This window comes from Grampus griseus (assembly GCF_964374135.1).
Source record: "Grampus griseus genome assembly, chromosome: 1".
Classification (NCBI taxonomy): domain Eukaryota; kingdom Metazoa; phylum Chordata; class Mammalia; order Artiodactyla; family Delphinidae; genus Grampus; species Grampus griseus.
The window spans coordinates 57,875,889-57,889,950 of NC_139017.1; the positions used below are offsets into that span (position 1 = coordinate 57,875,889).

The 14,062-nt window shown below is 33.7% G+C and overlaps 1 protein-coding gene across 5 annotated transcripts in view; it reads right to left on the minus strand.

The window, feature by feature from the left end:
- COP1 (COP1 E3 ubiquitin ligase) overlaps nt 1-14,062 on the minus strand; it is a gene marked incomplete at its 3' end in the record, with an annotated part of 273,496 nt that overhangs the window by 188,450 nt on the left and 70,984 nt on the right. For all 5 annotated transcript variants that reach the window (XM_082656826.1, XM_082656825.1, XM_082656827.1 and 2 more), the window contains exons 6-7: nt 13,082-13,150; nt 483-542 (exon numbers count right to left, since the gene is read on the minus strand). In XM_082656826.1, coding sequence (XP_082512952.1) covers nt 483-542; nt 13,082-13,150 — 129 coding nt within the window. The remainder of the gene's footprint in view (nt 1-482; nt 543-13,081; nt 13,151-14,062) is intronic.

A 14,062-nucleotide genomic window follows, 5' to 3' on the forward strand; every position in this document is an offset into this window, starting at 1 on the left:
TTCATCACTAATGAAGCTCCCGAATGCAGAAAAAGACAAATGTAAATAATCTGAATGAGATGTACAGTACACTATGTGAATAGTGAACTAGCTAATCATTAATCCAGGTGAGACCCTACTGATAAATATTACGATAAATATGACAGTATGGCAACTGGATCATTAGGTTCAACTCTGCAAAGCACAGAAAAACATGATATGTCAGTCTCCACTTCAAAAATATTCTCTGCAAACATTAAGATAAGTAGCATTCCTCTTGATTCAAATATTAGCTTTCTAGTAAACAATGGATTAAACTCTAACTTTGATCATTAACTAGAGGAAAAGGCCTCCTAATAAACTATTACTGCATAAATTATGACTGTGACTTTCTATACAATGGAGACCAATCCCATAAATTTAATGCAGCAATTTAAAGGAAAAGCAAAAATTTCATGAAACTGAAAAATTACTAGAGATGTGAGAAATTCTTGATATCTTACTTCCACTCTTTTGATATCCTCTTCCAAAACACTTAACTCCTTCTGAATCTGCTCCAGTTGCTGTAGATTAAAGAGGAGGAAATAAAAAGCCTAAACCAAACCACACAAGCATCACCACAATCATAAAATAACTTAACATTTACAAAATGATTTCTAGGAAAATCTGCACTAATGGTTGTCAGGGTGAAATACTGCAGACAAAAAGTGCTGTAAGTTCCTATGTTAAAAAGTAAATGTAAAGACTTAATATTTAAGAAAACAGTATTTTCTTTAATACAAGGATTGGCTTTATAATAAAAATATTAAAGATGAACAACAATGACAATATGACTTAATAAAAACAGAAGACATCCGAAGAATTTTCAAATTACCTCATTTAACTGTCAGCAATTAACGTCAGCATGTCAGTTAACCCCATTTTAAAAATAAAAAAAGTCTCAGAGATTAAATTCTACCACCCCAAAGCAATCACAAATTAGCCTCTTAAGCATTTTTTAAAACATATTTAAGATAATCTTTTATCTTTGGTATCTTACCTACTACTGCACCATAACCTTTCTCCACGCCATTAAAATGCAAACATTTTAATTGTTGCATCACATTCAACAATATATTTAACCATCAGAGATTTAAGTTGTTTGCAAACTATCATAAGTAATTCTGGAACATACTAGTCTGCATTTCAAATTTCATTGATTATTAAAAATGAAATTATTCGATCAAAAGAAAAAGCTAGCAAATCTTCACTGCATAAAAAAACTGCTTTTCAGAAACACTATCAAATTTAAATTTCTATCACTATTATGTATAAGTGGCTGTCTTAATCTAACCCAAATATATTAAGCCAATTTTTAAAATGTAAAATAACAATAATGAATACTTATGTAATAATATTTATTGCCACGTGTGAAATAGGAACTACTACACAGGAAAATGAAGCACAGGAAGGTTAAGTGACTTGTCCAAGATTATTCAGCAAATACATGGCAGACAAACAGATTTTTAAGCGCCTTTTCTTCTGTGGCAATATATACACAATTGATAACATATTAATTCAAATATTTGCCAATCCTAAGCATTTTGCTAAGCACTGTGAAAAACAGGATTTAGAAAACTCTAGCCCTTGCCCTCATGGAACTCAGTCTAGGGAAGATGGCAAAAAGTAAACCAATAGTTGAAATATCATAGAAAACATTATGATGATGGTATGTACAAAGAATTAAAGGTACACAGACTGCCCCTAACCTAGATGGAAAACTTGGGGAGAGGGAAAAGGCAACTGGATAACTGAAATAGGATCTGAAATTAAATGAAATGCTGAGCATCAAAGGACTAACAGTAATTTGCCAGGTGGAAAAAAGGTGGGAAAAGACAGAATAAACAGAGTAAATAATAAAACACACAAAGACCTAAAAGCTATGAGAAAGGGAAATAATAAATCTGAATTTATGACAATGAATGAAATCACCCAATGTCAATCAGTATAGTCAGAAGAGATGAGAACAAAAACTGGGTGTAGGGAACACCAACAGCTAAGAGATAGGCAAAGGAAGAAGGAGCAGCTCTATGTCAACCATCAATAAGGGCAAGGGCAAAAGCCAGGAGAAACGATAGCACAGTATCACGGGAACCATGGTTGGGACAGGGGGAGGGGGTTAAAAAAAAAGTGATTAGCATTGTCAAATTCTTTCAATTCTTCCATCTAGTTTAATAAACTTTACTCCACCCTAAAATTTTTCACACAATACTCCTACCTTAACTGAAACTTTGCTCTCCCTCAAGGACACAGTCTGCCTTGGAACTCTTTCAAATAAAAGTTGGTCAAGTGATAAATTCTCTCATGCCCCAGACTAGATGGGGACTTCCACTTCTACTGCATTCACTGGCCATTCCCAATAATTAGTCTTCCACTCTAACATAAAAAACACTCTGGTCTGGCTCAATCCAAGCAGCCAAATCACTGTCAACAGATCTAAGACATCTACAAATATCCCAGTTATTTCCTACCATCACTAAATCCTTTTGCCTTTTGGTCCATAGCCATTTTCGACTCCGCTGACCCTAACCTCTAATTCAGCAAAACATCCCATGGTCACCCCTTAACTTTTTTCATTTAATTAGCTTGAAATGCTCCACTGCTGAAACCCCTATTTAAACAAATGCTGACGGGGTCTTTAGTATGATTGTTTTCAAAACACATTTAAAGAGAAGGATGAAAGTAAACATCTAAAATATCAACATCCAGAGACAGCCAATATCACTTGTATGATACATAATACATATTTAAGATCAAATTAACAATTTTCATTCCACTTCTGCAATTGAAGTACCAAGAAAAAAAAATCCAGTATCACCTGAAATCTCAAAATACTAAATGCTAATGCCCAACCCTCTGAAGATAATGTCCCATCCTTCCAGTGCCCCAAAGCTTTGCTGGATAATACATCCATTACTATATACGAAGGCCGTATATTAGATGAACTACATAAAACTACCAATGTTCAAACAATTTTTACTTCCAAAAGCAGCAATTTCATATGGTTCAATTTAAAATAAAACAACCAAGGTACAAGGACTGCCGTAATAAATACATAGGTATAGTGTATCGATAAAACAAAATGATGTAAACTACTTATGTGAAAAAGTCTGAAAAGGTGTCAAGACAAGAAATTTTTTCTTAAATTTCAGTGAATGGAAACTATTTAGAGAGCACATGTTAAATGAGGTGTTTACATTTCAAGACGAAATTCTGAAGAAGTTTAAAGCTCTAAATTATTAAGACATTGTGTTATTCTGATTTATAATAAGAAATATAGCCTCCTGTAGGGCCTCCAGATGGGGATTGGTTGTTAGGGGAACCAGCCATGTGATTAGAGGATTGGAACTTTCAGCCCCACCTTCTAACATCCAGAAAAGAGAGAGGGGCTGGAGACTGAGTTGAATCAACAATGGCCGATCAATCATGTCCATGGAATGAAGCCTCCATAAAAAACACTAATTTAAGGGGTTCAAAGGGCTTCTGGGTTGGTGAACATGTAGGTTGGTGAGCACATGGAGATGCTTGGAGAATGGCACACCTGGAGAGGGTATGGAAGTTCCATGCCCCCTGAGTTGTATCCTTTCACCATAAACTGGTAATCTAGTAAGTAAACTATTTTCCTAAGTTATGTGACCCATTCTAGCACATTATCAAACCCAAGGAGGCAGACATGGGAACTACCAATTTATAGCCAGTAGGTCAGATGCACATGTGACTTCCTGGACTTGCAATTTTCATCTGAAGGAGCAGCTCAGTCTTGTGGGACTGAATCCTTAACCAGTGGAATCCGGGGCTAACTCCAGGTAGACAGTGTTAGATAGAATTGAACTGAACTGAATTGAACTATAGGACACTCAGTTGGTGTCCAAAGAGAACTGGAAAATTGGTGTGGGAAATGATCTACACATTCGGTGGCCAGCAATATGGAGAGTGGTGATGAATAATGGAAACAAGTGTTCTCCTTTCAGGCATCAATATAAGACATTATAGTATGAGGAAACAGAAGAAAGACAAAGGATAACCATTTTAAAAAGCAGAAAGAAAACTGGGCTAACTTCACTCTGCAAATATGTTTCATAAGCCAAAGAGGCAGAATCTAGAATAAAAGCATGAACCAGAGTCCAAGAATGTTTTGGAGATATATGAAGGAAGTCCTTATAAAGCTGAACTGTCATTATCTAAATGAAAATCGATCACAAATTGGGAATGATAATAAAGAGACCTCTGGATCAAATTTGCCTTAACACTATTATGAGTTTGGGGTCTACTGAAAATAATAATAATAAATACATACGATGGAGAAATGCTATTTGAGAACACAGTCCTAAGCCATCAACAGCAAGCACTCTCTTAACACAGCATACTGTACCAAAACCCAAAGAAAATTTTAAAACAATTTAAATTTAAAAAGTGAAGAAAGAAAGTCTCAGAAACCCTTAAGACTAAAAGAGAAAAGAATTCAAAAATAGAGCCCCCTTTTATTGACATTAGCTTTGGTGCAGGTAGGTATCATCAGCACTCATTTATTTGACCATCACTATGATTTGATAAAAATATGCTTAAGTATTAAATTCAGTATTTTGTTTTTTAGAGCTAATATAATTAGAATACATTATAGCTGCCAAGACTTCTTCAATTATCTGACATATTCAAAACTGAACAAAAGAATACTGATATACTTTCAGAAAAAAAGTTGGTTAAAAAGAGAGTAGCAAAATTAATATATGGATATAAAAACAAGAAAGCACTAAAAAAAATTCAAAAAAAAGAAAGCACTGTACACCGATCAGATCATCCAACACCCAGAACACTGACAACACCAAAAGCTGACGAACATGTGTAGCAACAAGAACTCTCATTTATTCTTGGTAGGAATGAAAAATTGTACAGCCACTCTGGAAGACAGTTTGGCAGTTTCTTAAAAAATTAAACACACTTTTATCATATGATCCAGTATTACACTTGTTGGTATTTACCCAAAGGAGTTGAAAACTTAAGATTCCCAAAACACACTGATAGCAGCTATATTCATAATACCAACACTTGAAACAACCAAGATGTCCTTCAGAAAATGAATGGATAAATAGTGATACATCCAGACAATGGAATAATATTCAATGCTAAGAAGAAATGAGCTTTCAATCCATGAAAAGACATGGAGGAAACTTAAATGCATATTACTACAGCATGTATGGAAAATCTCTGTAGCTTCCTTTCAATTCTGTGAACTTAAAACTGCTCTAAAAAACAAGGTCTTTAAAAATATATAAATACATTCAAGTAACAAAGAAAAAACATAAGAACAAAAAATCAAAAGAGAAAAGAAACATAAAACAAATAATAAAATGGCAGGCTTAAACTCTAAATTTACATTAAATGTAAATGGACTAAATACAAAATTCTAAGACTGCTGAGTCAGGCAAAGTGAAGAAAAACCTCTGCTGTCTATAAGAAACTCACCTCAAATAAATAAGTGATATAACAAGGAACCAAAGACTCAGTAAGGATGCAAAAAATTCTCACCATATATTTAACAAACTTTACACCACACCATGCAATTGCAGGAAACACATTCTTTTCAAGCACAAATATTTCAAAATTTAATGAACTAACGGGTGATAATGCAAATATCATATTAAGAAAAACACTAATTATTTTCTGATAACAATGCAATTATAACAGAAATCCAGAATTAAAAAAAAAAGAAAATCCCCACATCCAAGTAATAAGTTTATCTCTAAATAACCCACATGCCTAAGAAAAACTATAATGAAAATTAGAAACTATTTTGAACTAAGGAATAACAAACAAAATGCCATACCATAATTTTTAGATTCAACTAAAAGAAAAATTGTGGCCTCAAATGCCTATATTAGAAAAAAGTCTGCCTACTAATATGTATATCCAAATTAACAAATTAGAAAAGAAACAACAAAATAAAACCAAAGAAAGTAGAAGGATGGAAACTGTAATTATAAAGAGGGTATTAATAAGATGGAAAACAAAATAGAGAATATAAAACTGAAAGTTTGTTCCTAGATAAAACTCAAAATTGTTACATTCCTGGCAAGAACTGATCAAGAAAAAAGAGAGAAATGCACAGCACCAATAAGCAGAGTCAGGAATGAAAGACATCACTAAAAACTCTGGGGACATCAAAAACTTAGTATTAAGACCAAGCTAATAGCGATAAATTTGAAAATTTAGATGAAACAGACAATGCTTAGAAAAAGTATAACATGTCAAAAATGGTATCTAAAACAAAAACCTGAATAAGCAGTAACTGAATCAATACTTTAAAAGCTTCTGCAAACAACAGGTCCAGATAGCTTCTCCAGCAAAATCCTTAAACATTCAGCAAAGACATCGATCCTAGATTATACAGATTCTTCCAGAAAACAGAAAAAAAGGGTACATTCCCCAACTCATTTGATAAAGCTATCTTTATAACAAAATTGGACAAGATCAGTGTAAAAAAAAAATTAAAGAACAATCTCATTAACGAATACAGATGCAATAAGGAAGGCAAGTAGGGCAAACAACTGTCCTGGTGGGGTTTCTAGAATGCAGAACATTCAGTGATAAAACTAGAATACTCTTGGGCAAATCAAGACAGTTGGTCACCCTAGGTGCAAAGCTGATTGACTTTTTAATGTTAAACCAATGTAATTATCCAGTTTAACATAATGAAAAAAAAAAATATCATCTCAACTGCACAAAAATTTTGGAGAATACTCAACCCCCACTTAAAATTTTAAAAAAAAAATCCTCTTAGGAAACTGGGAATAGAAACTTAGCTCCTTGAATGATAAAAAAAAAAATACCTACCAAAAACCTACAGAAAACATCATACCTAATGGTGACACGTCGAAAGCTTTCACTTTGAGATCAGCACCAAGACTAGGATGCCCCGCTATCACCACTTCTATTCATCATTGTACCGGATGTCCTAGCCAGCAGAGTAAGACAAGAAAAATAAATAAAGGATATAAGGATCATAAAGAAAGAAACTAAACTGTTATTATTTGCAGATGATGATGCGTACACAGAAAACATAAAATAATCTACAAATAAATTATTAGAATTAATGATTTTAACAAGGTTGCTGGATACCAAAAGAAATGTGTCAAAATCAACTGCATTTCTATATACCAGCAACAAATAGTAAGAAACTGAAATTAAAGACACAGACATCACTTACAATAGCATAAAAATGATTGAAGACCTAAGAACAACTCTAAAATAAAGACATGTAAGAATAATCCCCTGAAAAATATCAAAATTTTTAAGGACATTCTTAAGGACCTAGATATACAGAAAGAAATACCACGTTCAAAGGCTAGAGGACTCAATATTGTAAAGATAGTCTCCCAAATTCATCTATTGAGTCAAAGTAATCCCAATAAAGATCACAGCAGGTGTACCATGGAAATGTATCAGCTGGTTCTAATATTTATAGAGAAATACAAAGAGCCATGAATAGCTGAGACTTTCATAAAAAAGAACAGTAACTTACTTTAAAGTTCTAGTGTTTAATACAATGTGGTATTGCCAGAAAGACAGACAAACAGACCAGTGGAGCAGAAGAGAGCCTAGAAACAGACCCACACATGTATGGACACATGATGTATGACAGATGTGGTATTTCAAAGCAATGGGAAAAGGATGGACTTTTTAATTAAGGATGCTTGGACATCTGGACATCCATATGAAAAAATTCCCAAGTAGATTATAGATGCGAGTATGAAAAATAAAAGGTAAAGATTCAAGTAGGTAATATAGTAAAATGTCTTCATGACCTCAGGTGGAGAAGAATTCTTTACCTAACATAAAAGGTACTAATTATAACAGGAAAGACTAATAAATTTGACTCTATTATAGACAGAAACTTCTGCTCATCAAATGACATCATTAAGACAATGGAAAAAGCAGCCCAATTAGAGGGGTAAAAGATTTGCTATAGATAAGTAGATATAGAGATAGATAGATAGATAGAACAAAGAACTTTTATCTAGAATATATAAACAATAAACCAATAAGAAAATCAACTAAATAGAAAAGATGCACAAAGCTTTAACCAAGTACTTCACACATACACAAAAATCCCAATGGCCAATTCATAGTACTGTGTACTCAACCTCACTGGTCTCAGGGAAATGCAACTTAAAACCACAAAGAGATAGCAATGCATATCCTAAGATTTGCTAAACTGAAAAAAGTCTATTGCCACCAAGTACTGGCAATAATATAGTGCAATAGGAACATTCCTACAATGCCTGTAGGAAGAGTAACCAATACAACTGCTCAGGCATGTTTGGCATTATCTATTAAATTTGAAGATGTACATATCCTATGACTCATTAATTCCACTTCTACATGTGTAGCATAGAAAGATATATACTAATATATACCTGGATACATATATAAGATAGTAACATTGTAAATAGCTCAAAACCAAAAACAACTCACAAGTCCATCAACAACAAAAATGGGGTGTATTCATTTAATAGAATACTATACAACAACAAAAATGAATCAATTATAGCCATATACAACAATGGGGATGAATCTTAGCACTGAGCCAAAGACAAGAACAAAACATTATATAATGCAGAAGTGCATTTATATTAGTTCAAAAAAGAGACTTATAAATACTTAGGCATCAAAACAATAAAGAAAAACAGAGAGGTGATTACCATAAATATCAGAATACTGACTACCTAATGGGCAAGGGAGAAGGCTATAATCTGGAAAGGGTAGGGAGGGAGCTTCAGGAAGCCTAGCAAAAATCTATTGTTCAATCAGGATGATGGTCACACGGATGATCACTCTATTATGAATCTTTAAACTGTAAATTCGTTTTACGAACTTTTCTGTGCTTTATTTCACATAAAAACATTGTAAAATTCAATTCTTTCAAATATTCAAAATAAAATTCCGAACAAAACCAAAAGGAAACCAAGACTCATCAAAACTGTCCTATTACAATGAATTAAACAGGTACCACAAATATCCAAAAGTATATTTTAAAATTAAATCGTATGAAATATAAGGCAATTGTTCAAATGCTGGTACAAATTTGCACAGAGGAGACTGGCTTTTACATGGAACCTAAAGCCCTTTTGTTCAATCTGACCATGAAGAAAGAATAACATGTTCATTTAAAAACATATATTTATTAAGTGCTGTGGTAGGCTGGCTGTAAGAAAGCCTCCAAAGATTCCCACCTCAGAATTCACACCCTTATGTAATTCCCTCTCTTTGTATAGGCTGGACCCAAAGATTTGCTTCTAATGGAAAAAACAGAACACTTGTTGAGATGTAACTTTCAAGATTAATCTACAAAAAACATGTGACTGCTGTCCTCAAAACCCTCTCTTGCTCCCTGTGAGGGAAGTCAGCTGCCACACAGTAAGTTATCCTATGGAGAAGCCCATGTGGTAAGAATATGGTATCTCTTTTCAACAGCCAACGAGTGAACTGGGAAGCATTCCTATCCCAGTCGAACCTTAAGATAACTGCTGCCCTGGCCAACACCTGGAGCGTAGCTTGGTGAGAAACCCTGAGCAAAGGCACTCAGTTACTCTGCACCAAGATTCCTGACACAAGATATTAAATGATGTTTTTAAGCCATTAAATTTGAGGGTAACTTGTTACACAGCAATAGATAACTAATGAAAATGCCTACTATGTGCCTTGCACATTCCTTTCTCTTAATATTCAAAGGAGAGTCAAGGAAAAAAATAAATCACAAATAAAAATTAAAGGTAGGATTCTAACAGCAAGATGTGACATTGGAACAAATAAGTATGTTAAATCTGAAAAGCAGATTCAGAGTCTTGGTTTAGACTCATCATAACTGCAATTAAAAGTCAAGCATAAAATCACAAAGTTAATTTTCAAAGTCTGAATGTTAATCTTAGGAAAAGAAAATCAGAAATAGTAGTTTGTCTCCTGGTCAGTCTGTATTTTGCTTGAATAAGTTCAAGTATAAATTATACTACAGGAGATAAGACCTTTAACAACCATATACACTTTGAGGATTAAACACACAATATATACTTTATAATATATGCAAAAAAAGTAACCACTCACTTCATTCTGTCTGTACTAAATCATGAGGTATTAATCAACTACATTTTCTAGACTAAAGTTTACTATTTCCAAATCACTAGTGTTGACTCCAATCACAGAAAAATTAATGAAATTTAATCAAAGTAACTGGTAAGTTTTTAAGTCTGTTATCCTAGCTCCAAATTTTCAAAGTTTTAAAACTTTGTTAACCTAGCTCCTCAGAGTCCCTTGTGTAGTTAAACCTGATATACTCAGAATCACTCAATTATGGATACACTAAAAACAAGAAAACCAAAATATATTAATGACCGTATAATCATTGCATATTAAGAGGCACCAATATCCAGAAGTACTTGGAACCAGTATGTTTCTAGGTTAAATTGCCTATCATAAGAAAATATGATCCAAGAGAGAAAAAAAATCTATCATTCACAAGGATCTTGTAAGATTCAAATTAAACTCAAGTTGAAAAATTCTAAAGCACAATTAACCCAGACATAATAACAAAAATATAGGAACACTGATACTAAGGGCTATGTGATCAAAGGCAATATCACAGAAGAAGCTATTGGAGGCCACTGCATCAGAGAGAGAACAAATTAATATAAGAAGGAAGAGCTATCGTTGGGAAACATTCTCCACTGATCTCTCCCATTTCTGCACATCTTTTGATAACTTTTGTTCCAAATTATCTTTTCAAGGATGTCTGTTTAGTGAACACCCTGGCAAGACAGAAATACTGACTTCGTCCAGGAGAGGGGGCAGATTTGTTTTCTGATCAATAAAATAAAAATAGTGTCTCCCTGCAGGGCAAAGACTGAACAGATTTGCTAGCAGACCCCTTTAAAAGACTGGGGTTTCCTAAGTTCAAGGTTCTTTGGTTGTAATATATATCCTTTGTATATGCAGAATCTACCAAGGCCCATCTCTAAACCGCCCCTGAGGGACTTGCAGGTCATGAAGCTGATGCTGCCAGATATGCCATGAGTAGTCAAGACTATTTCCAACCCAGAAGTCTCATGTCTTCTGCCAGCATCTATGAAACTGTGGCGGACTAACTTGTCAGCTTGCTAGTAAAAATCCCAGAATATTCATAGTTGTTTATTTTATAGTTATATGCTGCATCCTTCTTACCTAAGAAAATTTCAAATCTAAATATATTGCAAGCATTAACAGACACTAGAGAAGTATGAAAAACCTCAGAGGCTAATGAAAACCTTAAATAATTCAGATCATACACAGTGATCAGCCATTTCATTTAACCCCCAGATATCCATATGTTTGGACTGTTCACTTAATTGATTCATTATCAGGTTATTTCCTATGTACCAAATCTCACTCGATGAGTTCAAAGTCGAAGGTGAAAAGAACTACATAAAACTACTGGAAAACAATTTCACATTCTGTTTTTAAAGGAGAGAAGGTATGTACGGAATATAAAAAATTATCACTTTTCAAAGAATTTGCTATAGCAAAGACGGTTGAGTGTACATACTGAATTAATAATTTTGTTTCCGTATGCTATAAAATGTTCAGCTTTGTTACTCAAAGTGTGGTCCACGGACCAATAGCATCATCATCTGCAGCTTGCTAGAAATGCAGATTATCAGGCTCAAACACACACCCTCTTAATCAGAATTTGGATTCTAAGAAGATCCTCAGGCTATTCTTATGCAAATTGAAGTTAAGGTACCCACCAAAAAAATAAAATTAAAAGTCAAGAAGAATATATAAAACTCAAATTCATACTGAAGATAATTTTTAATAGATACTAAAACATTAAAATCACAACTGCTACCTCAGTAAAAGTTAAAGAAACATACAATCATAAACCAGGTAAAGAACATTTAGCTATCAACACTAGCACAACACAGAAAAATCCAATCTGAACAAAGTAAGAAAAAGTTAAAAACAGACATCATGAATAGTCCAAAAAAAGCAGAAATATCAAACTAAGATAATGCAAAGTTCTCGCAATGCACACTTAAAGTACTTCATCAAAACAAGTTCTCATCTTTTTATTTTCAAAAATAATAAAGATGGGGCTTCCCTGGTGGCTCAGTGGTTGAGAGTCCGCCTGCCGATGCAGGGGACACGGGGTCGTGCCCCGGTCCGGGAAGATCCCACATGCTGCGGAGCGGCTAGGCCCGTGAGCCATGGCCGCTGAGCCTGCGCGTCCGGAGCCTGTGCTCCGCAACAGAAGAGGCCACAGCAGTGAGAAGCCCGTGTACCGCAAAAAAAAAATAATAATAATAATAAAGATGGCCTGGAACCTAACAAATAAGGTTTTTTTTTTTTTGAGTAAAAATGTCCTAATTAGACAGCTGAAAGTAAAAATATAACAGTTGGTAATTTAAATATAGAACAGTTTTCAAAGTTATTTTAGCATGCTACCAAGAACACAGGATTTTGCCTTTCATTTTCCCATATTTTATACTATTGTGAAATGACTGAGGAATCTTATAAATGTTAAATTAGGACATTCTGTTATAAAATTATTAATAAAAAGTTATCTGTTAGTTATCCTGCATGACTTACACTTTCCAAGTTCTACATAGGTAGCTATATTTTTACTTGTTTCCCCCCACCAAGATGTATTTTAATCATAGGAAAATTGTAACCCTCTCTACTTAAGACTTCATTATCTAAATTTTCCTACGTTTTCTTTTCAGGGTGAAAGTTAGGCTGCCATTTGATAATTCTACTATCTATTCTTTATAGCTTTGAGGTAACATCATTATATTCACTCCTATAGAAAACTTTTTAGCACACCTCCAGAAAGGGATTTTTAAAATATCAAGTTGTAAACGTAAAAGAAGTTAAAATAACAAAGTTTAAAAAAAAATAAAACTCCTGAAAACTCAAATGCTTTTAAATGTTTAAATAAAATTTTTAACCTGAAATGCCTTCACAAAAATGGAGAAAAAAATGGGAAGAGTCAACAATAGTAAATGACACATTACGTAAAATACACAAAATAATATACCTCTCTCTTATTTCTTCTTGCAACCTTGAGGAATTCCATAAGGATCTGTAGTTGGGCTGCATGTGATTCCTATAATAGAAAATTATAATTGTTCTTTTAAAAACATAACTTTGAGTTCAAAGTTTTCTTTAACACCACAGTATAATCAGTATGAAGCAACCTAACTCATCCACTTAAGTTAGTCTCTTATTTCTATTTAGTCATTTTCCACTTGCTAACTGGCATTTTTAAAAGCAAGCCATTTCCCCTAAAACTAACTTGAAAAAAACGGGTAAACGGGTGTTTTCAACTACATTTCTCATTGACCATGCAGAAAAAACTATTTATCGGAAATGGCAATTCTGTTATCTGTCCTGGCTTTCTCTTCCCCAACCAAACTAATAAAACATCAAGACAAAAACTGTAGTGGAGGAACTTCCCTGGTGGTCCAGTGTTAAGACTCTGTGCTTCCAATGCAGGGGGTGGGGGTTCGATTCCTGGTTGGGGAACTAATAAGATACCACATGTTGTGTGGTGTGGCCAAAAAATTTTTTTTTAATTTAAAAAACAAAAACATAGTGGAGCCAATGTAGTTTCTAAACACTGAAATCACTTTCCCCATAAGAATTTAACTTGCAGGGGAGTAAGAAACATAATAAATAGGAAGAAATTCATGCTTTTCAGAAATCTAATTTACTATTTCTGGTCATTAATTACTCACACAGATGTGAGAATTAATATCTTTCTATGAAAGATTTCAGTTAAACTCAAAAATTTAAAAACAAAATTTTAATATTATCAAGTGGAGGGAGGGTAAAATAACACACATTGGTAACAGAAACAAAGATGTAATAGATAAATGGTGATTATAAGTTTAACATTTTTTGTTATCAAAAAATAAAATTACAGGGGAACTCCCTAGTGGTCCAATAGTTAGGACTCTGCCCTTTCAATGCCAAGGGAGTGGGTTCAACCCCTGTTAGGGGAACTAAGATCCCACAA